The sequence below is a fragment of the Gopherus flavomarginatus genome, chromosome 16 (assembly GCF_025201925.1).
Source record: "Gopherus flavomarginatus isolate rGopFla2 chromosome 16, rGopFla2.mat.asm, whole genome shotgun sequence".
Classification (NCBI taxonomy): Eukaryota; Metazoa; Chordata; order Testudines; family Testudinidae; genus Gopherus; species Gopherus flavomarginatus.
Genome location: NC_066632.1, coordinates 7173623 through 7197275, shown reverse-complemented (window position 1 = coordinate 7197275; position 23653 = coordinate 7173623). Strand labels below are relative to the sequence as shown.

The window sequence follows — 23653 nt, the reverse complement described above, 5'->3', positions numbered from 1 at the left end:
AATGGTCATAGGATGGGGTCCTGGTGCTAGAGGGGTCTCAGCCACCAGAAAGTCCTCCATCAAAGCCATGGCCTGGCTCAGCGTAGACGGTCGGTGGCGCAGGACTCAAGTCCTGAAGGATATGCACAAAGTGCTCGAGTGCCACTTGTTCTGCTACCTTGGCCCTCGTAGGCTGTTCTGGCTGTAGCCACCGCCAGCAGGCCTCCCTCACCTGCTGGGCTATCATCCTGGGTCGGGCTCTCGGCGGGTACGTCTTCTCGCGGCATCACCTCCAGAACATCTCGGAGTGATCTCCAGGGCATCGAGAATTGCGGCCTTCAGTTGCTCATATTCATGGGCTTCAGCCACAGGAAGTGCCCTGTAAGCGGCTTGGGCCGGGCCTGTTAGGTACAGCACCAACAAAGGGGCCCGTTGGGCCAACGGCCACTTAGCCGCAGAGGCGACTCTCTCAAAAGTAATAAAAAATGTCTCGGGGTTGTCGTCCGGCCCCACCTTAGTCAGGCGTACGGGCACAGCTGGATCCGGGGGTCCTGTAGGCCCACGGGGGTTGGGCGGTCCTCGGGTCAGCCAGAGGGCTGCAAGCTGCTGCAGAAATTGCTGTTGTTGCTCGCGGTTTTGGGCCCCCAACTCCCCACTTCTGGTACCACGTGTAATGGTCCCTCGCTTTCCCACTCGGAGGGAGGCCACTCAGCCTCCCTACACCCTATTTATCCAACCCAAAATGCCGTTAGCCTTCTGGCAACAAGGGTACACTGCAGACTCATATCCAGCTTCTTGTCCACTGGAACCCCTAGGTCCTTTTCTGCAGAACTGCTGCCTAGTCACTCGGTCCCTGGGCTGTAGCAGTGCCTGGGATTCTTCCATCCTAAGTGCGGAACTCTGCACTTGTCCTTGTTGAACCTCATCAGGCTGGGTTTTTGACACGACCTCAGAATAAGGAACAGGCTGGGGCCGGACGGCAGGGAGGGGCCATGAAATGGGCAGGATGCAAAGTGCTGGCAAAGACACCAAGAGATAGATTTGTAAAAGGTCTCGGAGCCAAATGCCCCAGCGGCCCAGACACCTTCCCCATGCTTGGATCTCACTGGACAATCGAGCTCTAAGAGCCTGTCTTCCCTAGTGAGTTAACAGGAGACACAGCTCCCCCTAACTCAACCCTGGCCACACACTATTACCTAGTGGTTAGAGCAGAGGGGGCTGGGAGGCAGGACTCCTAGGCTCTGTCCCCAGCTCTGGAGGGGAGTGGGGTCTAGCAGGTTAGCGCAGGGTGGGGCCGGGAGTCTGGACTCCTGTGTAACGCCAGCTCTGACACTCCCGCTCAGTGACCTGCCTGCTCATCTGGGCCTCAGTTTCCCCACGTGTGAAATGGGGATAATGATTTTGTTGCTCCTTGAGTGGAGTGCCCTTGAAAAGGGACTAAGAGAGCATTGAAAACACTCGGCAAGGCTCCCTGGAGAATGGCTGGAGACCTGGAAATGTCTGGCAGGGGCACCTAGGATTGGGGGGATGGGGAAGATCTCCAGCTCTGCCCACTGGGAAACCAGGCCGCCTGCTTGGCTCACCTGTCTGTCTTCCAGCTCTGGTCCATCCATCTGTCTGTCTAACCTTTACTGTGTAGGGGCCAGACCAGCGGTTCTCAAATGCGGCTGCCGTGGCCGGATGCTGCCACCAGTGGATTTTTTACGGCCACGGCAGCCTCCAAAGTGGAGACTAGGAGGCAAAGCAGCGGCCCCTCCCTGCAGCACCCAGCTGAACAGCTGTTACCGAGGGCAGTGAGATGCTCCAGGCAGCACCTCTGGAGACAAGTGGGGCTGACCTGCATCTGGTTGCTGGGACGCTCCCCTGGGCAGCTCCTGTTGTACAGACAAAACTACACAGGATCTTTTCAGGGGGCAAGACAAAGATACCACGTTTATTATGATAATTTGAATTATGACCAATAACTGATATCTTAATCCTTACACACACACACAGAGAGATCCATCAATCCATCCATTCATCAGATGTTCTGCAGCTGCTGCATACTTACCAGTCCTGGACACAGCTTGAGTTCGTGGCTTGATTTTGCAGCTTGGGTTCGTAGCTTGTGGCGGTAACTGGCCAGGAAAGCCGGGCACAAGGACGAGCTGGGTCTCTGCTGGGCCTGCACCGCTGCCCTTCCATGTTGGCAGCAGAATGTTACCCTCCAAAGCCTCCCATCTCACCCACCCTTTTTGTAGGCTTTAGTTTGAATCCAGGGTCTATAGGTCTTGCTGTGTCAGGCTGCCTCTGGGTTTGGTGATTGATCACCCGTCAATTGCAGGCCTGACTTCCAGCCTGGGACCTGGCTTTGCTCTTCCTTCTATTGTACCTTTTCTTTTTAGGGTGGACTCTTCTTACTTTGTTAGGGCTCTTGTCTGCATCTTCAGCCAGTGGGGGTTGGAGGAAGCTTTTACAACATGGAGTGAGTGTTTTAAAATGGGGGTTGAATTACAATATGGCAAACAGGGAACAGAAGTTACAATATAGACAAGTGTAGTGGATGGCAAACAGTGAACAGAAGTTACAATGTAGGCAAGTGTAATAAATGGTGAACAGAAGTTACAATACTAAAACAGTGCAAGTCTCGGTGATTTAAGCAGGAATTGGACTGCTAGTGAAACTTACAAAGGCAGCTGACTGAACAGCTCTGGCTCTTAACGAGCATTTTCATTGTCAGTTAGCCAGTTCTTGGGGTAACCGGTTTTATGAACGAAAGTTGTTTCATTCCTCAAACTTTACTTATGAATTTACATTAATAAAGTGAACAATTAAAAACAATTTCATTCATCAATTCTACACTCCCCCCACCCAGCTGGGACTCCACGGGTGGCGGGGGAGTTCCCGACCCACCTTCCCCGGGGCATGGACACAGATGGGTTTGTCAGTACGGCCACCAGCAGGAGTTGGTGGCCGCACTCTGAGGTGAGAACCCCTGGACTAGAGGCCCCGCCAACTCCATTTTGCTGGGTGCTGCACAGACCTGGCCTGAAATCAGGGTCCCCGGTTGTGCCGGGCACGGTGCAGACACGCAGTGGGCTCTGAGTCCCTTTAAAAATATGCCTGCGCTAAAGAGCTCACAGTCTAATTAGACATGGGGTGGAAAGAGAAACTGAGGCAAGGAGCAGGGACGTGACTTGCCCAAGGTCACCCAGCAGGCCAGTGACAGAGCTGGGCAATGGAGCCCTGGTGTCCTGACTTCCTGCCCTGCACCGCCGCCGACGCTTTACTGCTTGCGCCGTTCTCCCCAGTGCCCTATCAGGCGAAGCCCCCCAGTGTAGAGCCTCACAGGAATTTCCTGGCCTAGCCCAGCTCGGAAAGTGATTGCTCACAAGGACAACGGTGATGGCTCCGGAGAGCCCAATCCCCCTCCTCCCCCAGCTCTGGGTGACAGAGGGGCCAAAGTGCAGGGCAAAGAGAGGAATTAATGCCGGTTACAGGCCTGCAGCCGGCTCTGGAAAGGCCCCAGCTGTCCAGGGCAGAGGGGGATGTGAGCGAGGGTGACTCTGGCTGAACCATGGGCAAAGCGGCACCATATCATGGTTGGACCCAGATCCAGTCACTCGTGGAAGCCCTGGGCAAAGTCTGAACCAGTCTGACCCATTTCTTGGCCTCTGGGTGTCCTCGCACAGCTGAACACTAGTATCTGGTCCCTCACACCAATTCCTAGCCCCTGGGTGTCCTTGTGCACCTGGGCACTAGTGCCAGGTTCCTTTGCACCAGTCCCTGGCCCCTGGGTGTCCTTGCACATCCAGGCACTAGCACCAGGATCCCTAGCACCAATCCCCAACCTCTGGGTGTCCTCACACACCCAGTCACTAGCACCAGGGTCCCACACAACAGCTGCCGTAGGGCTAGGCTCCCTAGTGGGGCAGGCTCTGTGCTTAGCACTTGTAGCTGGGATGAGCTCAGTGAGCCTTATTAGCAACCTGCCCCATTGCAGCCCCTAACGGCTCAGGGCTTTTGACACCGCTTGAGTCCTGCCCTTCAGAGAAGTGGAGGGAAGTAGCCAGGAGATAAGTGGCCTCGTGAAAAGGGAACTGATAAAACCCCTAGTTACCACCCGGATGTTTTCACAACAGAGCCGGCCTTGGTGCTTCCCCCAGATCCCACGGTCTCGCTCTGTGGGAGTCTGTAGGGCCAGCCCCCAAGCTGGTGTGAGAGCCTCACTCCATTGCCCTAGCAAACTACTGCTCCCTCCCTTCTCTCCCTGCCCCGCCCCCCCGGCCCCTCTGCTTCAGCCCTGGGTGTTGGGTCTCTATATAAAGGTGCAGTCCATCTGTGGGCTTTCTACTGAGTCTGGGTCAGGTCACTTCCTCTCGTGCATTAGGTGTATTATGGTAGCAGCTACAGACTCCTGACTGAGACTGGGGGGCCCATGCACCAGGTGCTGCACAGACCCTGCGTGTGCTTGGGGCCTGGCACGACACAGACAGCCATTGCCCTAAAGAGCTAGACAAAGGAAAGCCCTTGAGGCAGATTTTTTTTGTTTTGTTAAATCAATGGGAGTTAGAAACCCCACTACTTTTACAAATCAGAGCCTTATCCCTGTTTTACAAATGGGGAAACTGAGGCACGGCAGGTGGTGGTGACCTATCCAGGGATTCTGTGGAAGAACCAGAGCTCCAGTCCAGCACCTTAATTCCCAAATCATCCTGCTTCTCTGTGGCTTTCCCCTTTTGCATAACGGATAGCAGCATCCTCCGTATTAGTGGCTCTCAACTTTTCCAGACCCCTTATCCCTTCCAGGGGTCTGATTTGTCTTGCGTACCCTGTTTCACTTCACTTAAAAACTGCTTGCTTACAAAATCAGACATAAAAGCGTCCCAGCTACACTACTACGGACAAATTGCTGAGTGTCTCATTTTTACCATAGCGTTATAAAATAAATCAATTGGAATATAAATATTGTACTTACAGTTCAGTGTAGAGTACACAGAGTGGTATAAACAAATTATTGGCTGTATGAAATTATAGTTTGTACTGACTTCGCTAGTGCTTTGTCTGTTGCCTGTTGTAAAATATCTAGATGCGTTGACGTACCCCTTGGGAAGACCTGTGCATTCCCCTGGGAGTACGCGTACCCCTGGCTGAGAACCACTGCTCTGTAAGACAGGGGAGGTGATTGTCCCACCCTGCTCGGCACTGGGGAGGCCTCAGCTGGAGTCCCGCATCCAGTTCTGGGCGCTGGCGCTTTCGGGAAGATGTGGACACGCTGGAGAGAGGCCAGAGGAGATCCACAAACATGAGCAGAGGTTTAGCAAACCAGACCAGTGCAGAAAGGTTCAAACATGGGGCATGTTTAGTCTTGAGAAACGACAACTGAGGGAGACCTGAGAACAGCCCCCACTGAGGGCTATTACAAAGAGGCCGGAGGTGTTCATGGAAGGGCCTTTCTACCTGTATGTTTGCCGTGATGGTGCAGCCCTGTCTGCCCTAGGGTTTCAGAGATGGGGGAGGGGTAATTTATTTTATTGGACAAACTTCTGTTGGTGGAAGAGCGGCAGCTGTGGAGACCCCAGTCCTGGGGGCGTTAAGAACAGGTTGGACAAACCCCTACAGGGATGGGCTAGGGATGAACTGGTCCTGCCTCACCACAGGGGCCAGCCCAGCTCTGCATGTCTGATTGCAGGAGAGCGGGAGTGCTGCTGGGGCCTGCGGGCCCCTGGGGCTGTGGCTGCTCGGCTGGGGGTGCTGCTGGGGTCTGCGGGCCCCTGGGGCTGTGGCTGCTCGGCTGGGGCTGAGAATGCCATGTGGCTCTTTGCAGACGGCCCCCAGCTGGTCCTAGCCAGCAGCTCCTGGGTTGGAATTTGAGCAGCAGCTGGTCCTGGCTCCTGCCTGCAACCAGGACTGGGTTTCATGGGCCCACAGAAAGCCTAAGGAGAGACTGATCGGCCATGGCCGCCAGCTACCAGCCCCCAGCGCTGGGGGGACTTGGCTGGCGCTTCCGGCCCCATCTGGGAAGTGGCGCCCACTGCTGGGACCCTGTGTGCATCAGGGGAAGGGGGACACCCCGGAGGCAGCAGATTTCATAGAAAACCGCAGCTGAGCCTGCCTGAGAAATGAAGCCCAGACTGTGCAGAGCTAAATCAACCCAGCTGTGCAGGCTGCCTCTGTGGGGCTGCAGGCCAGGAAATTGGTCGGGGGGCTTAGCCCTTCCACCTCACCCCAGCAAGGCTCTGTCACCTTAACCCCTTGTGACCCCAGGAGGCACCGTTCTCCTGAGGCCTGAGCCTCTGGTGGTTGTTTCTTAGAGTCCAACTCTGGCACAGAGCAGCCCAGTGGGGTGGGCTAAGGGGAGGAGCTCCGTCGGCATGCAGAGGAGTAGGCTGTTATCCTGCAGTGGAGCGGCTGCTGGGAGGGATGTGACAGACACTCAGTAAACAGATGGGGGGGTCAGTCACGCCTGGGCGAGCCTAGTGCATTGTGACAAGGGTCCAGGAGGGAAATCCTGGCCTCGGTGCCCCCTGCGTGGCCCTGCCTCCTCCCATGGTGCTCTCTGTGCCCCTAATGGTCCTGTTGACCTTCCCAGGTGCAGCCGACTGAGCTGGGCTAACGATTCAGTCTGAGGATGCTAGATCCGGATGAGAGTTCGGCTCGTCCGCCAGTAGCCAGGCTGGCTGTGCTGGGTTGGGGTGTGTTCGTGCCAGTGCTGAGAGCATTGTGTGCCCGTCACTCCAGTCGGTGGATCTGCCTGATGTGTGTGTGTGTGTGTGTGTGTGTGTGAGAGAGAGAGAGAGAGAGCCACTTTTCCACAGTCCATTCCCAGAGCAGCCCCCCACTCCCATCAGCCCAGCCTCTCCCCCCTTGGGATGTGCTCCTGCCCCAGAGTTTGTGCCCAGGCTGACGCCAGCCTGGCTCCCTCCCTCCCGCCAGCAGCTGGGCTCTGCGGTGGCTCTAATCCAGCGCCCCAGGGCGAGCGCACATCTGTCCGGCATGGGGAAGGGCAGAGACGGGGACTGCGGGGACTGTCTGCACTTTGTCTGGGGCCGCGGCGGCGGGAGTCAGGCCCATTCCATTGCGTCAGGGGGAGAATCACCCGTTTGTCCTGGGATCATTTCTCAGCACCAGCCTCTGTTCCTCCAGTGCCGCGGGGGGGCGGGCAGCTCTGATTTCACCCCCAGACTGACCTTGGGGGCAGGGTATCCTCGGGGCTGGGATGGTACCGACGGGGCTGTGTCGGGGTGGGGAGGGTCCCCAAGTGCCTGACAGTCTGTGCAGGTTGGGGAGAGGACACATCCCTCACTTACACCGTTTCACAGCAGGGTTAGTCCAGATTTACACCCCCACATGGGAAAGGAGAACTAAGAGCTTCTGTCCAGGTGGCGGTAACTGGGTCTGGTTTACAATAGGGTGACTCCGGGGGTCAGTGAGAGGAGACTCGCCCCCTCCCCCACCCAGCTGATGGTGCCAAGCGCCATAGGTCCCTTGGGGGTGAAAGGTCTGCCTGGGTGCTGCTCTGCCCCCCCCCCCCCCGTGCCTCCCTGGCTCCCCAGGAGTTAGCGTGGTCTCTCCTGTACCCAGGCTGTGGGTCAGATCCCTCCCTGGAGTGACTCCACCCAGACCTGCAGCCGGATCTGGGCATGTCTCCTGGCCTCTGGATCTCTGCCCCTCACCCTGCTCCTCTGTCATTCACCTCCCCGCTGCTCAGCGCGGGCCCAATCCTGACCCCCAGCCCGCTCCCAAACTTTCCATGCTCAGATCCCCCCACCCCGAACAGCCAGGAGCGTCTCTGCTGTGGCTGCCGAGAAGAAGGATTGGGGCTATTGGGCGGGGGTACGGAGGGAGGGGCCCTGGCTAGCTGCACACTGTCTCTTTAAGGCCCCCTGACACCCTGCCCCCCTTAATGTTCCTTTCATCCCTTCTGCCCCCTGGGAAAATGTTCTTGGCCATTGGGAGGCAGCTGCTGGCCAAGGCCTGGAGGGGCCAGATGGGACAAAGGGACAGTTATTCTGTGCGCCCACCTCCGGCTGAGACATGAGCCTGAGACATTCCCGGGGGAAAGGGGGGGCAACATGGCTCATCACCCGCCTCCCCCCAGTGGGGCCTTAAAACATCAGGGGAGCTGAGTTGTGTCTGTGCTGGTGGCAAACCTGGAAGGGGGGTGCTGGATCATACCTGGGAGCACAGAAGCTGGGATGAGTCCCCGTTGGGTCAGGGAGGAGGCACATGCCAGATCCAGGGTAGGTGTACTGGATCCAGGGAACTGGTTGGGGGGGCCTGTCAGACCCTGGAGGGGGCAATTCGGACCTAGAGAACAGGGGAGACAGGTTGGACCCAGGGGTAGGTGGGAGTCTGGCGGTCCTGGGGGGCCATGTGGGACCCAGAGAGCAGGGGGGCGTTTGGGGGTTCAAGTGGGAATCCAGGGTCAAAAGGGGGCAGGTTGGATGCAGGGATTGAGGAAAGACAAGTGGGAATCCAGGGGGTGGGGGAGTTCGGGTCTCTCGAGTGCCTGCGTCAGCTCTTGGCCGAGGTTGTTCCATGATTCACAGCTTCCCGTCACGGTGGGAGGGGACGGCGCTCACTGGTAGTGGTCACCGCCCAGCGGTTGCCATCTGAGGGGGAAGCCTGGGGGGGTGCAATACCCCGGCTCCTGCCGGCTACACGGGACTCCGGGGCAGCAGCAGCAGCGAGCCCTGGACAAAGTGCTGGAGTATTATTGTTGCAGTCCTGGGCTGACCCAGCAGGAGGTGCTGTGGGGAGCAGGGCAGGAGCTCCCGGCTGCTCCAGATCCAGCCTCTCCCAGCCGGGGGCGCTGTGGGGAGTGGGGCGGGAGCTCGGGCTGTGGGATACTTGGGGGCAGGGGAGGACTGATTCCCTGCTAAGAGGGTTGCACTGGGGCTGGTGGTGGTGTGGGGGGCTGCATGGGGGATTCTGGCCACGTCCCTGAGAGGACAGAGGGGGCAGGGCCCCATAATCACATATCTCTCTGGGCAGAGTCACTGCAGCTCATCGCTGGTGGGAGGGTTTGAAGGATTCTCCCTCCATTCCGGCCTGGCTGGTGTTTGAGCAGCAGGGAGGGTCCTGGGGGCTCCTTGTCCCTGCATCTGATGCTGCAGCAGGCTGCCGGTATGTGTGAATGTACATGTCTGTACCTCTGTGCCCGTGCATGAGTGTGTGTGGCAGGGCAGCGACTCACCAGCGCAGCACCTCCTGCTGGTCATCTAGGGAATTAGCTCTTCCAGCCCAGAGTGCCCTCTGCAGGCCAGTGTCTCACCTGCCACTGGCCCCGTGTCTGGCCCCAGCAGTATCCCACAATTTGAGTCTCCTCACCTTGGGGAATCCCCAACCTTCTATCCCAATTTGCTTCAGTGGCTACTGCCAGTCATCATTTAGCCCAGGGGTGGGCAACCTATCAGAAGTGCTGTGCCGAGTCTTCATTCATTCACTCTAATGTAAGGTTCTGCGTGCCAGTAATACATTTTAATGTTTTTAGAAGGTCTCTTTCTATAAGTCTATAATATATAACTAAACTATTGCTGTATGTAAAGTAAATAAGGTTTTTAAAATTTTTAAGAAGCTTAATTTAAAATTAAATTAAAATGCAGAGCCCCCTGGACCGGTGGCCAGGACCTGGGCAGTGTGAGTGCCACTGAAAATCAGCTCACGTGCCGCCTTCGGCACACGTGCCATAGGTTGCCTACCCCTGCTTTAGCCCCTGCTCCCTGGGGCAGACTACAGTCTGTAAACCACTCATCTCTGGCATGGGGAGTTGGACCAGCTGCCTCTGCCTATTCCTGCGCTGCTGCTCTGCAGACCCACTACCTTTTGTGGGCCTTTAACTAGGACTGAAGCCTGGGGCTTTGCTAGGCTGGAGCTCCCCAGCTCCCTCAGCCCGTCCCCCGCACAGCTCCACCTCAGGTATCCTACTCAGCTTCCTAGGAAACCAGGTACTTCCCTCTCAGGAAAACTAGAGAGTGTTCTTGTAGCCGCTGGCCCTCAGCCCTCTTATAGGGCTAGCTGTGGCCTGACTGGGGGCATGGCCTCACCTGAGGCTGCTTCCCCAATCAGCCTGGTTTTTCTCCGGCTACAGCCCTCTCCCAGGGTTGTTTTAAGCCCTTCGGGGCAGGAGCGGGGAGACCACCCTGCTACAGTGTGGCACACGTGTTCCCATGCGTGGGTGTGGGCGCCCCAGTATGTACATCTGTACTTGTTCACAGACGTGAGCACACATCTGCATGTTTGTGTGCATGCCTGAGTGTGTGTGCACATGAGCACTAGCGTGTGTGGTGCGTGTGCCTGGCGTGTGGGTAACTATCCTGCTCAGGCGCTATGGGAAGTCAGGGGACAGTTGAGGGACCAGACCCAGCCCAGCATGAACGCTGGGGACGGGGCCTTGATGTGGGGCTGTGGCGCCCCCTAGTGGCTGAGGCTGTGCAGTGCCACTCTGTGGACACAAAGGTTCAATGGGGAGGGAGAAGGTGTTGCGGGACTGGACTGGCCTTGGGGATCAGGTCCCCTGTGCTCCAGTCTAGCTCACCGTGGTGGAGACTAAAAATTGCTGACAGGCATCGTATGAAATGAGTTTGGCCCTGCTTCCAAGCTGGGCATCAGTACTCCTGGGATGAGGGGAGTGAGGTCTAGAGGTTAGAGCCGGGAGTGGGAGCCAGGACTCCTGGGTTCTATCCCCAGCTCGGAGGGGAGGGGAGTGGTGTCTAGTGGTTAGAGCAGGGATAGGCGTCAGGACTCCTGGGTTCTATTCCTAACTCTGCCCCTGCTCCAATGGCCCATCTCAGAAGAAAGGCCTCCAAGGGGCCAAAGCCCTTTGCCCTGGGTGGGGTGGGGGATGTCCCAGCAAGGCTGGGGCTCCCTGGGAACAGGCCCTGCTGCTGCCCCTGTTATAAAGAGCCTGAATAGCCAACACGCCCCCTCTCCAGGCAGGACTATGGCTCGTGTTTTAATGGGGAGGGGACGTCACCCTCAGGGTCGACTGTCCTGGGACACGGCAGCTTCTCCATCACGTGGAGTCGCACAGACGAGCTATCCCCTCTCAAGCTCTGCACTAGCTCCATCCCCAGCTACGGGCTGGATGCCGGAATCCCTGGGTCATTCTCTGGCCCATGCAGTGCGAGAGGCCGGATCAGCCTGCTCCCTTCCTAGGCTTAGACTTTCTGAATTAATGACTCGGCCTTCGCTCCCAAGGGACCTGTGATGCCGTCACCTCCCCAGCTCCCTCGTCCTCTGTGGAGTCTCCCCGGGGGAGATCGGCCAGAGCTGAATTTCAAAGCCGCGCCTCCTTTCTAGCTCCCGTCCTAGGAAAGCACAATGGGGTCCCACAGCCCGCTGTGCTTCCCCTTTGCACAGCACCTCGGGCACTTGGCCCCTGGGTCCTTTATCACCTGGTTCTTCGCACCCGCGTGTGGTTAATGACTCAGAGCAACAGGCTCTAAATAAACACCAGCAGGAGGGAACGGATCTGGGGCCGATACCTGAGTGAAAAGCAGATCAACAGCAGCCTGTGTTGTGCCTCATCCCCCCCTTGGTGCTTCCCCTTTCCAAGCGGGTTTGTCCATTCCATGGCTGCACTGGGTGACATTGAGTAAGTCATTACCCCTCACTGTGCCTCAGTTTCCCCATCTGTAAAGTGGAGAGAATGCTCCTCCCTTTGCCTATTACCATGACCCTTTTGGGTGACAAACTGGCTCAGTGTGTGTCTGTGCAGCACCGAGCGTGATGTGGCCCTGATCTCGGTCAGCTCTGGGCAGCACCTGGCACCATAGGAAAGTGCCGCTGCCAGCATTCTATGGACACCTAAAAAATTCCAATTTTGCCGCTCTCAGGTCCCAGTAGGGGTCAGGGCCGGCTGAGGGGGAAACAGCCCCACACAGCCCTGCTGCTGGAGCGCTCCTCCCTCCACACGGCAGACAGCATCACCTCCCGGGGGGCCAGTGAGTGCGGGCCGGGGGGCAGGGCTTGGGAGAGTGGGTCTCTGGGGGAGTTCATGGGGCAGCTCTGTGAGGGGAGTGGGGGGTGCTGGGCAATGGGCAGAGGGAGTGCTGGGTGGCAGGGCACCGCCTGTGGTACCCTGAAGCTCCCAGCCCCCTCCAGACAGTGGGGTCCCCAGAGCTCCAAGATTGGGGGGTGACCACTAAGCCCTTGCACCTAGGGGCGCCCTAACTATAAATCCGGCCCTGACAATGGGAGCTCCTGGTCTTTGTTGCTCATATACACAATAAAAGACCCAGCTGCCCTGGCCGAAAGTCCAGTTCCCAACTGGAACCAGTTAAAAATATGACCAGTGATCCCAGCTGGGGCTGATTTCCCAGCGCACCAGGTTTCTGCATTTTTAATTCCACCATCGGCGGGGCTGCTGGGGGCGTGTGCAACTGAGTGGCGGTTACCATCTGCCCATGGTGCCTTACCCTGTCTCTGCCTTCCAGGGCTCTGCATCACCCTGTGCCTGTGGGACGCCGTGACCCAGAATCATGGCATACAAGGTAAGACTGACTCCTCCTGGCTAACCTTCCCCAGCGCTCCCGGCTACCTGGGCTCCGGCCTCTGCCTATCTCTCCCCTTTCCCTTGTGGGAGGAGAGTAGAGTCGGGTTGGGCGAGCCGGGAGCAGCCCCTTGGCATGGGCGTCTTGGGGTGGGTTTGTAGAGTACGGTATGTGCAAGGGAGGGGAGAAGGCCCCTGTGTAGCCCTCCCCTTCCCTTCCCAGCCCTGTGGCCTGCAAAGAATAGACACTGAGGCCCAGGGCTCTACACTGGGGGCTGGAGTGAGGGTCAGATCCCCTTTATAGCCAAGGGCTGGGTTATTGGACAGCCCGAATCAAACCCCTGATGGTGCAGATGTTAGAAGTGGCATTTGTAGGTGCCCTGTCTAAAATTGGGCTGAATTGAAACCTGGGACCCACATGCTCAGCTGGGGCGTGTTTGGGATCAGGACTCTGCACTCCAAACCCAGCTCTGCTGCGAATCCCAAGATATGATTCGGGCAAATTCCCATTGACCCACTGGGGTCCCCCAGTGTTGCACCCTGCTCCATCTGCTCCCATCCCAAGCCCTGCAGCCAGCTAAGCTGCACTGGGATCCTTCCCCTCACTCTAGTCAGAGGATCCCAACAGAGCCAAACAGTGGGCAGCTAAAGGATCCAGGAGCCCCCATAGGCAGGTCACAATCTGGGTCATGGGAGGCAGCTCAGGATCCAAACTGGCCTCACGCCCAACTCTGCTCTAAATTAATCCAGAGCAGAGCCGGGCAGGAATTTCCCAAGGAGCCATTTTTTGCCAGAAGATTCCGATTCGGTTCAGAGGAATGTTTGGTTTTACTTGGGAAAGAATTACACGGGGGGGTGAGAGAGGAAATAATTTTCCAAACGAACAATGCCCGTTTTCCAGTTTAAAACGAGGTTTCGGTTTGAAATTGAAGCTAACGAGAGTAACGATGACAGCAACCAAAAGGAGAAAAATGGGGTGAGATTGAAAACGTTTCACTTGAAGCAACGCCTGGCTCTGCCTGTCTGTGCCGGGGACACCCCGGGGAGCCAAGGCCTCCTGTGCAGCGAGGGCAGCTTGTTGCCAGGCGGTGAATGGCATCAGAGCTGTTTGCCAGGCGCCCGGGGACGAAATTCAGCATATGGGGCATATGAAAGGAGTTGGTCCCACTGTGTGTGTATGGGGAGCTGTTCTGCGCTAACTGACCCTGCCCAGCTGTTCCCGCCCTTGCAGGTACCACTGAGGACTGCAACATCCATATGCTGTGCCCAGCAAACAGCAAGTGTGTGAACAACACACACTGCACCTGCCTGGATGGATACCAGCCACATGAGAGCTTCTTCACCGACCCAACAGAGACCTGTGATGGTAACAGGGCTCCCACGTTCTCCTGGGGGGCACTGGGACAGAGCAGGGCAGTAAGGGACGGAGCAGCCAACTCCACTGACTGCAGGGCCTGTTGGGAGTGCTCAGCCCGGCTAGAGAATGATGGAGGGAAGCAGCTCGGGTGAGAGCCACCCTCCTGGGGATTGAACCAGGGGACTCCAGAGTGAGCAGCAGGAGCTAGGAGTGTTGGGTTCTGTGAATTGGGCACAGGGTGAGGGGACCCATAACACTGGCCTGTCTGAATCCCAGCCTGAGCCTTAATCAGCCCCTGGGTGTCCAGGGGCAGAGGGGCCCCACGGAAGCAGAATGGGGCCGCCCTGACTTTACTCTCCCCACACACACTCACAGGATGGAGGGAGCAGAGGAAAGGCAGCCTGTCACTCCCCCCAAACACACAGGGAGCCTGGAGCCACAGAGGAAGTCTCCCCACGCTCCCCTCACATGGGGGAATTGAGTGTTTGTGGGACCGAACCCACCCCTCCCCATACCTGGGACAGGAGGCTTGGGGGGGCTGTTTCCAACATTCCAGCAGCAGAAATGGATAACTGAGAATCAGGCCCTTAATCACTAACTGCTAAGGGGCCCGATCGCCTGGGTCCCGTCACCCAACTCAGTGTAGGAGGATGAGGGGGGTGATACAGGGAACATCTCCCTGCCAGGACTGTACAGAACGTCCCCTCTTGCATTACAGATATTAATGAGTGTCTGGGGCCAAGCCCAGCAGAGTGCGGACCCAACGGAAACTGCAACAACATGCCTGGGAGTTACTACTGTACCTGCATTGATGGCTATGAGCCCAGCTCTGGGAGGGCCAACTTCACACACGCGACTGAGAACAGCTGCCAGGGTGAGCTCTCCCCTACCCCCACCTGCTGAGAGCTCCCCTCGCACACACAAATGCTCCTTCCAGGCCTGGCGCTGCACTGGGGCTGCTGCCGGCTTTGGCAGTGGCCCGAGGGCGTCAGCAAGGGTGTGATGAGACGTGACCCTTGCCTGCTCCCGCAGTGCATCGGGCTGGGCTCACCCCTGTGCCCGGCGCTTGGATGGGGAATAAACCCTCGGGGATAGAAACAGACGCACGGAGCAAACTCCTTGTGCTGCAGTGATGCGCTGGGGAGAGGCGAGGGGACCCTCGCTGGCCCCAGCACGCAGCATCTAAGCTGCTAGTGTCCCCCTGAGCTGGGAACGACTCTGGGAATTGGGCTAAAGCATTCTTGACTTTGCCCCCCTCCCCTATTGCTTGAGCTTCGCTGGGGGCAGGCAGCCATGCTCTGCTCTGGCCTATAGGGGGCGCAGCTGCTAGTTCAAGGGACCCTCCCATTGCCCCAAGCTCCCTGCGTGGGCAGCGCTGTGAGGGGCATGTGCTGTGACTGGCATTGCCAGCCCAGCCCGAGGCTTCCCTGAGGCTCCCCGAGTTCCAACAGTCTGGGGCGGGGAAATGGGGTTGGCGTTCGTCAGCTCTGTGTGCTGTCCCGGCTCTGGCCAGGTCGCCTGCCCAGCAAACCTCCATCGAAGTGCCCAGACAGCCCAGAGTCGGGTCAGTGGCCAAGGCGCTCAGCCAGGTTTATCGGCAATGCAGCCCGGTGCCAGCGCCCAGAGATGCCACGGGGACACAGCCACACGTCTGCCTCTGACAATGGACCCTGACAGTTACAGACTGAGACAAACCATCTGGGATAAACAACCTACATCCCAGCTTGTGTGTTTCACAACATGCTTGTTACTCCCCCACCCCCCCTGGTGCCTTTCTCCTGCTGCTTCAGACAAAACATCCCTTATTCACCACCTGGCTTTGTACTTTACTCCTGATGCTTCAGACAAAACATTCCCCACCCATCAAACCATCTGATCATGCGCTAGGCAGGGGAATCTGGTGCTGGGATGTGGTTACACAGTCACTGTCCTGTAGCAATGCGGGCAATATCGGTGCCGAGTTTGTGCACTGGATGGTGAATTTACAGACAACCCTCTGCTTTGTGACAGGGTGTGACTGGTGCCTGGGGAGGCCCCACTGAGTTTGCGCCATCAGGGCAAACTGCAGAGTGGGGCCGACAATCCCCCAAACTGCTGGTTATTTCTAATACTTAGATTCACCAAGCCAGCAACAAAACAGCTGCTCCGTTACGGAGCTGCTTCCCCAGAGCCAGAAACAGAGCTCCCGGCTCCTTTTCTAGTGTGGCTTTAAAGGGAGAATTTGGGTCATTTATCCTGCAAGGTGCTTAACTCTTTCTGGCTCAGTGTCCCACAGGGACGGACTTTTGCTCGGAGCATCACTTCTGCTGACTTTGATTTGGGCCTTGTACCAGGCCCCTGCTCCAGGCTCTCTCTGCTCCAGCTCCATGTCACTCCCCCAGGACAGCGCTGTGAGGGGCATGTGCTGGGACTGGCATTGCCAACCCAGCCCCAGGCTTCCCTGAGACACCCTGGTTTCCAGCAGCATGGCACACGGACACACGGGCTGTCCAGCTCTGCGTCGCTCCCCCAGGGGAGGGAGTTTGCCCAGGGCACAGACCAAGAGGTCTTTCTGGGCTCACAGTACAGTGGATTTGGAGCCCCCTTTGTGCTGGTGAAGCTGGCGCATGCAGCAATGCCAGTCCCCTGGCAGGGGATACCCACATGCTGGTGTCTCCACCGGGGGACGCTGGAAGCTGCCAGCTGCTAAATCACTTTGTGCTGATCTCTGTCTGTGCTCCCTGAGCCCCCTGAGTCAGCAAAGCACATGCTGAGCTCCAGCCCTGCACAGCTACGCACTTAACTCGGCTCCAGAGGGCCTTAAGTGCGTGCCTGAGCTCGTGATGACAATCCCAGGCATTAAAAAATCAGATTATCTGAGAAAATCCCGAGCTTTAGAAAGACCAATGAGCAAAGAGTCAGTGTGTGGAAAGAACTGAATTGAAAAGGGGCAAATTCAAAGCCGATAGAAGGAAATACTCCTCCACCCGGGGCAGCAGTAGCCTCTGGAACTCACTGCTACTGCGGCATGGAAGCTGTGAATGTGTCGAGGTTTAAAGAGGGACTGGCTGTTTCTATGGGGAACGACAATGCCTGGAGCTGTGCTAGTTAATTTACAATAATTCTGTGAGGGAGGGAAAAGCTCCTACTTCAGGACTTAAGCCAGGGGTCTCAAACTTCTGGCCCGTGGGTCATCTGTGGCCCGCAAGCCTCCCCAGTGTGGCCAGTGGGGCTCCAGCAGTTTTGGGGCCTGGTCTCTCCCTTGGCCCCACCTGCCGCCCGTGGGTGCTCCCCGATCAGGGGCCCCAGCAGCGCAGCGGAGCTGAGTGGTGTCTGTCTGTTCTCTCCAGTGGCTGCTGGCCCCTCCCTGCGGTCCAGGGGTAGGGCAGGGCTGTGCCTCCGGGCGCTGCCACCGCCCCGAGTGCCCCTGTGACCAATGGGACACTGCGGGGGCGATGCCTGGGGGCAGAAGCGTGCGGTTGCCCCCTGGCCTGCCCTGCCTTGGAGCCCCAGGTAAGTGCCGCAGCCCCAACCCCCTCCCAGAACCTGCACCTCCACCTCACATACCTCCTCCAACCCCCAAACTCCCTCCCAGAGCCTGCACCCCCTCCTCACATACCTCTGCCCGACCCGAAACTCCTTCCCAGAGCCTGCACCAGGTCCTCACACCCCCTCCTGCCCCCAAACTCCGTCCCTGAGCCTCCAGCCCATCCCCACACACCCCCAGCCCCCAAACTCCCTTTCTGAGCCTGCACCTCCTCCCCACACACACCCAGCTCCCAAACTCCCTCTCAGATCTTGTACCCCATCCCCACATACCTCCAGCCCCCAAACTTCCTCTCAGAGCCTGAATCCCCTCCCCACAGACACCCCAACCTCCAAACTCCACCCTAGAGCCTGCACCCCAGAGCCCCTCCCCCACCCAAACTACCTCCCAGACCCAACCTCTCACCCCTTCTGCACCCAAACTCCCTCCCAGAGCCTGCACCCCAATCTCATTTCTGAGACCTCCTCCCCCACCTAAACTCCATCCCACAGCCTTAGGTAAGTTGGGGACAGAGTTTTTGGGGGATGGGTTCTGGGCAGCATGAGTGACATTGGCCCACTGGGAGGATTTGAGGACTGGCACTGACCCTAAGGTAAATTCAGTTTGAGACCCCTGGCTTAAGCCAACCTCCAACTATTAGAGACCAGGAGGAGACTTAATGGGGGCAGATTATGCCCTGGCTGTTGCTGCGGGACTCTTACACCTTCCTCTGTAGCACTCGTTGCAGACGGGATACCAGGGTAGAGGGGCCTTGGGTCTGACCCAGGCTGGCAATGCCTGTGTGTTCCTCTCTGATTGGAACCTGAGGGTGATTTCTGCCAAGTCCCAGTTTTCCCACCCCTTGGGCAACTCAGCTTCACACATGGACTCCTAAATCTCCCCAAATCTTGGCCCCATTGGAGCTTGGCCCATAGAGGCCACAGTGGCTGAGCAGAGGTCTGAAGGTCCCCTTCCCTGTGTTATGTTCACGGCACACACACACAGTTAGAAACAAAGCATCACATCCTCTCACTGGCAGGCTGCAGATCAACACAGGGTTATTGCTTAGAATCCGGAGCCCTAGAACACGAGGACCCCAAACAGGGAGAGACAAAGCAGGCTGCTCCTGAAGGCAGATGGGCACAACTAACCCCACTTTGCTCTAGGTTAGCTATTTGGCAGACACACGGCTGAAAACCCAGATCACACGCTTGTCACCTGAGTCCCCTTGCCCGCAAGCAGGACCAGGAAAGCCCCTTGCAGACGTTAAGTGAAAGCTTGTGATGCTAACACAGTTTTCAATACACCGTATTCTCGAGTGGCCATTCCGCAGCCAGAGCAGCCTGCTGCTGCCTGAGCATAGCTGAGAGTCAAGCCTGTGATTGTTAAGCTGCTGGGGGCCTGGTGGCCTGGGTCCCGTCACCCAGCTCAGTACAGGTGGGTGATACAGGAACGTCTGCCTGCCAGGACTGTACAGAACATCCCCTCTTGTATTGCAGATATTGACGAGTGTCAGGGCCCGAGCCCGGCAGACTGCGGACCCCACGCACACTGCACCAACGTGCCTAGGAGTTACTACTGTACCTGCATCGATGGCTACGAGCCCAGCTCTGGGAAAGCCAACTTCACGCACGCGAGTGAGAACAGCTGCCAGGGTGAGCTCTCCCCTGCCCACACCTGCTGAGACCGCCCCTTGCACACACAAATGCTTGTTCCAGGCTTGGCGCTGCACTGGGGCTGCTGCCGGCTTTGGCAGTGGCCCGAGGCCTCAGCGAGGCTGTGGTGAGACATGACCCTCACTCAGGCTCTCTCAGAGGTCCAGAAAGGTGCAGGCTGCTTCCAGCTGTTCAGGCCTCCAGCCATAATAAACGTAGAAAATAACGACACATGAAAACAAAATAAGGCACTAAAAAAAGAGTGAGACATAATTTGAATATTGTTTTATTTAACCAATGCTTTTGTAGCCTTTTTCTGTGCAAATGCACTAATTATTGAGGAAAAATCTCGCTATTGTGCAACGTCACCGTTGACATTAAGCATGGGGAGCCCATTCACACGCTCTAGTCCCATAGCTGAATGGTGATAGTTCTTTCCCTCCTTCAACACGTTGAAGGTGCGTTCACCTGAAGCCACTGATGCAGGCAAACTGACAAAAATACGCAATATCTATGAGCATTTTTAACTCGTTAATATGACAAAATCTGTATCAGTTAACAAAACAATTATGTCTTACCAAACCACATCTCTTATTTGCTTGAATTTGCAGCTCTAAGCTTAGAGAAGGTGGGTCACATTGATTTTGGTCCAATAGGGACACTCATAAAAACAAGTTGCAAAACTTATCAAATGCCAATAAATTAAAAGTATCTAAATTTGAGGCCCCCTTTGAGCTTGCAGCCAAGGCCAAATGGCCTCTTGGCCCACCTCTCATTGGCCCTGCTCTCACCTGCTCCTGCAGAGCATGGGGCTGGGCTCACCCCTTGCCCGGCGCTTGAATGGGGAATAATGAGACCCACAGAGCAAACTCCCTGTGCTGCAGAGATACTCTGGAGAGAGGGGAGGGAACCCTCGCTGGCCCCAGCATGCAGCATCTGAGCTGCTAGTGTCCCCCTGAGCTGGGAAGGGGCCTTTTGTATGGCCACTGAAATAGCACAGTGCGCTCTGCCCCTTATGGGCCCTGGTGAGGAGAGAATAGCCACAGCACAGTGTGCCCCAGCCGCACCCCCTATCCTCCCCCATAGGTCCTAGGAGGTAGGGAGTAGCTGCAGTGCTGGGCCCTTACATCCGTGGCTAGGAGTAGGTTGGGTGCAGGACCCCGACAGCAATTCCCCACCAGCTACTGCAGAGCATGGGGCTGGGCTTACCCCTGTGCCCGGCGCTTGGACGGGAAATAAGCCCTCGGGGTTAGAAACAGACCGACGGAGCAGAGATGTGCTTGGGAGAGGGGAGGGGACCCTCGCTGGCCCCAGCACGCAGCATCTGAGCTGCTAGTGTCCACGTGAGCCTGGAAAGCGGCCCCGAAATGGCTCTGGGAATTGGGCTAAAGTGTTCTTGACTTTGCCCCCCTCCCCTATTGCTTGAGCTTCGCTGGGGGCAGGCAGCCATGCTCTGCTCTGGCCTCTAGGGGGCGCAGCTGCTAGTTCAAGGGACCCTCCCACGGCCCCAAGCTCCCTGCGTGGGCAGCGCTGTGAGGGGCATGTGCTGTGACTGGCATTGCCAGCCCAGCCCCAGGCTTCCCTGAGGCCCCCCGAGTTCCAGCAGTCTGAGGCGGGGACATGGGGTTGCCGTTCGTCGGCTCTGTGTGCCGTCCCGGCTCTGGCCGGGTCATCGGCCCAGCAAACCTCCATCGAAGTGCCCAGACAGCCCAGAGTCGGGTCAGTGGCCAAGGCGCTCGGCCAGGTTTATCGGCAATGCAGCCCGGTGCCAGCGCCCAGAGATGCCACGGGGACACGGCCACACGTCTGCCTCTGACAATGGACCCCGACAGTTACAGACTGAGACAAACCATCCGGGATAAACAACCTACATCCCAGCTTGTGTGTTTCACAACATGCTTGTTACCCCCCCCTACTTTGTGCCTTTCTCCTGCTGCTTCAGACAAAACATCCCTTATTCACCACCTGGCTTTGTACTTTACTCCTGATGCTTCAGACAAAACATTCCCCACCCATCAAACCATCTGATCATGCGCTAGGCAGGGGAATCTGGTGCTGGGATGTGGTTACACAGTCACTGTGCTGTAGCAATGCGGCCAATATCGGTGCCGAGTTTGTGCACTGGACGGTGAACTTACAAACAACCCTCTGCTTTGTGACAGGGTGTGACTGGTGCCTGGGGAGGCCCCACTGAGTTTGCACCATCAGGGCAAACTGCAGAGTGGGGCTGACAATCCCCCAAACTGCTGGTTATTTCTAATACTTAGATTCACCAAGTCAGCAACAAAACAGCTGCTCCGATACGGTGCTGCTTCCCCAGAGCCAGAAACAGAGCTCCCGGCTCCTTTTCTAGTGTGGCTTTAAAGGGAGAATTTGGGTCATTTATCCTGCAAGGTGCTTAACTCTTTCTGGCTCAGTGTCCCACAGGGACGGACTTTTGCTCGGAGCATCACTTCTGCTGACTTTGATTTGGGCCTTGTACCAGGCCCCTGCTCCAGGCTCTCTCTGCTCCAGCTCCATGTCACTCCCCCAGGACAGCGCTGTGAGGGGCATGTGCTGGGACTGGCATTGCCAGCCCAGCCCCAAGCTTCCCTGAGACACCCTGGTTTCCAGCAGCATGGCACACGGACGCACGGGCTGTCCAGCTCTGCGTCGCTCCCCCAGGGCAGGGAGTTTGCCCAGGGCACAGACCAAGAGGTCTCTCTGGGCTCGCAGTGCAGTGGATTTGGAGCCCCCTTTGTGCTGGTGAAGCTGGCGCATGCAGCAGTTCCAGTCCCCTGGCAGGGGATACCCACATGCTGGTGTCTCCACCGGGGGACACTGGAAGCTGCCAGCTGCTAAATCACTTTGTGCTGGTCCCTGTCTGTGCTCCTTGAGCCCCCTGAGTCAGCAAAGCACATGCTTAGCTCCAGCCCTGCACAGCTATGCACTTAACTCGGCTCCAGAGGGCCTTAAGTGCGTGCCTGAGCTCGTGATGACAATCCCAGGCATTAAAAAAATCAGATTATCTGAGAAAATCCCGAGCTTTAGAAAGACCAATGAGCAAAGGGTCAGTGTGTGGAAAGAACTGAATTGAGAAGAGGCAAATTCAAAGCCGATAGAAGGAAATACTCCTCCACCCGGGGCAGCAGTAGCCTCTGGAACTCACTGCTACTGCGGGATGGAAGCTGTGAATGTGTCGAGGTTTAAAGAGGGACTGGCTGTTTCTATGGGGAACGACAATGCCTGGAGCTGTGCTAGTTAATGGACAATAATTCTGTGAGGGAGGGAAAAGCTCCTACTTCAGGACTTAAGCCAGGGGTCTCAAACTTCTGGCCCGTGGGTCATCTGTGGCCTGCAAGCCTCCCCAGTTTGGCCAGTGGGGCTCCAGCAGTTTTGGGGCCTGGTCTCTCCCTTGGCCCCACCTGCCACCCCTGGGTTCTCCCCGATCACGGGCCCCAGCAGCGCAGCGGAGCCGAGTGGTGTCTGTCTGCTCTCTCCAGTGGCTGCCGGCCCCTCCCTGCGGTCCAGGGGTGGGGCAGGGCTGTGCCTCCGCTTGCTGCCACCGACCCGAGTGCCCCTGTGACCAATGGGACACTGCGGGGGTGATGCCTGGGGGCAGAAGCGTGCGGTTGCCCCCTGGCCTGCCCTGCCTTGGAGCCCCAGGTAAGTGCCGCAGCCTCAACCCCCTCCCATCGCCTGCACCCCCACCTCACATACCTCCTCCAACCCCCAAACTCCCTCCCAGCGTCTGCACCCCCACCTCACCTACCTCCTCCAACCCCCAAACTCCCTCCTATAGCCTGCACCAGGTCCTCACACCCCCTCCTGCCCCCAAACTCCATCCCTGAGCCTGCAGCCCATTCCCACATACTCCCAGCCCCCAAACTCCCTCTCAAAGCCTGCACCCCCTCCTCACATACCTCTGCCCGACCCCAAACTCCTTCCCAGAGCCTGCACCAGGTCCTCAAACCCCCTCCTGCCCCCAAACTCCGTCCCTGAACCTGCAGCCCACACACCCCCAGCCCCCAAACTCCCTCTCAGATCCTGCACCCCATCCCCACATTCCTCCAGTCCCCAAACTCCCTCTCAGAGCCTGAATCCCCTCCACACACACACCACAGCCTCCAAACTTCACCCCAGAGCCTGCACCCCAGACCCCCTCCCCCACCCAAATTACCTCCAAGACCCCAACCTCTCACCCCTTCTGCACCCAAACTCCCTCCCAGAGCCTGCACTCCAATCCCCTATCTGAGACCTCCTCCCTCACCTAGACTCCATCCCACAGCCTTAGGTAGGTGGGGGACAGAGTTTTTGGGGGATGGGTTCTGGGCAGCATGAGTGACATTGGCCCGCTGGGAGGATTTGAGGATTGGCACTGGCTCTAAGGTAAATTGAGTTTGAGACCCCTGGCTTAAGCCGACCTCCAACTATTAGAGACCAGGAGGAGACTTAATGGGGGCAGATTATCCCCTGGCTGTTGCTGCGGGACTCTTACACCTTCCTCTGTAGCACTCGTTGCAGACGGGATACCAGGGTAGAGGGGCCTTGGGTCTGACCCAGGCTGGCAATGCCTGTGTGTTCCTCTCTGATTGGAACCTGAGGGTGATTTCTGCCAAGTCCCAGTTTTCCCACCCCTTGGGCAACTCAGCTTCACACATGGACTCCTAAATCTCCCCAAATCTTGGCCCCATTGGAGCTTG

The 23653-nt window shown here is 57.4% G+C and overlaps 1 protein-coding gene across 18 annotated transcripts in view; it reads left to right on the top strand.

Moving 5' to 3' along the window:
- Window positions 1-23653, top strand: part of ADGRE5 (adhesion G protein-coupled receptor E5) — a 123574-nt gene that overhangs the window by 67655 nt on the left and 32266 nt on the right. For 7 of the 18 annotated variants that reach the window (XM_050925182.1, XM_050925183.1, XM_050925177.1 and 4 more), the window contains exon 5: window positions 18816-18971. The exons of 9 other annotated variants lie outside the window; for them this stretch is intronic. In XM_050925182.1, the coding sequence (XP_050781139.1) occupies window positions 18816-18971 (156 nt within the window). Of the gene's footprint in view, window positions 1-13858; window positions 13960-14529; window positions 14686-18815; window positions 18972-23653 lie in introns of those variants that run through there. 2 more of the 18 variants (XM_050925179.1, XM_050925174.1) reach the window with 2 other exon arrangements.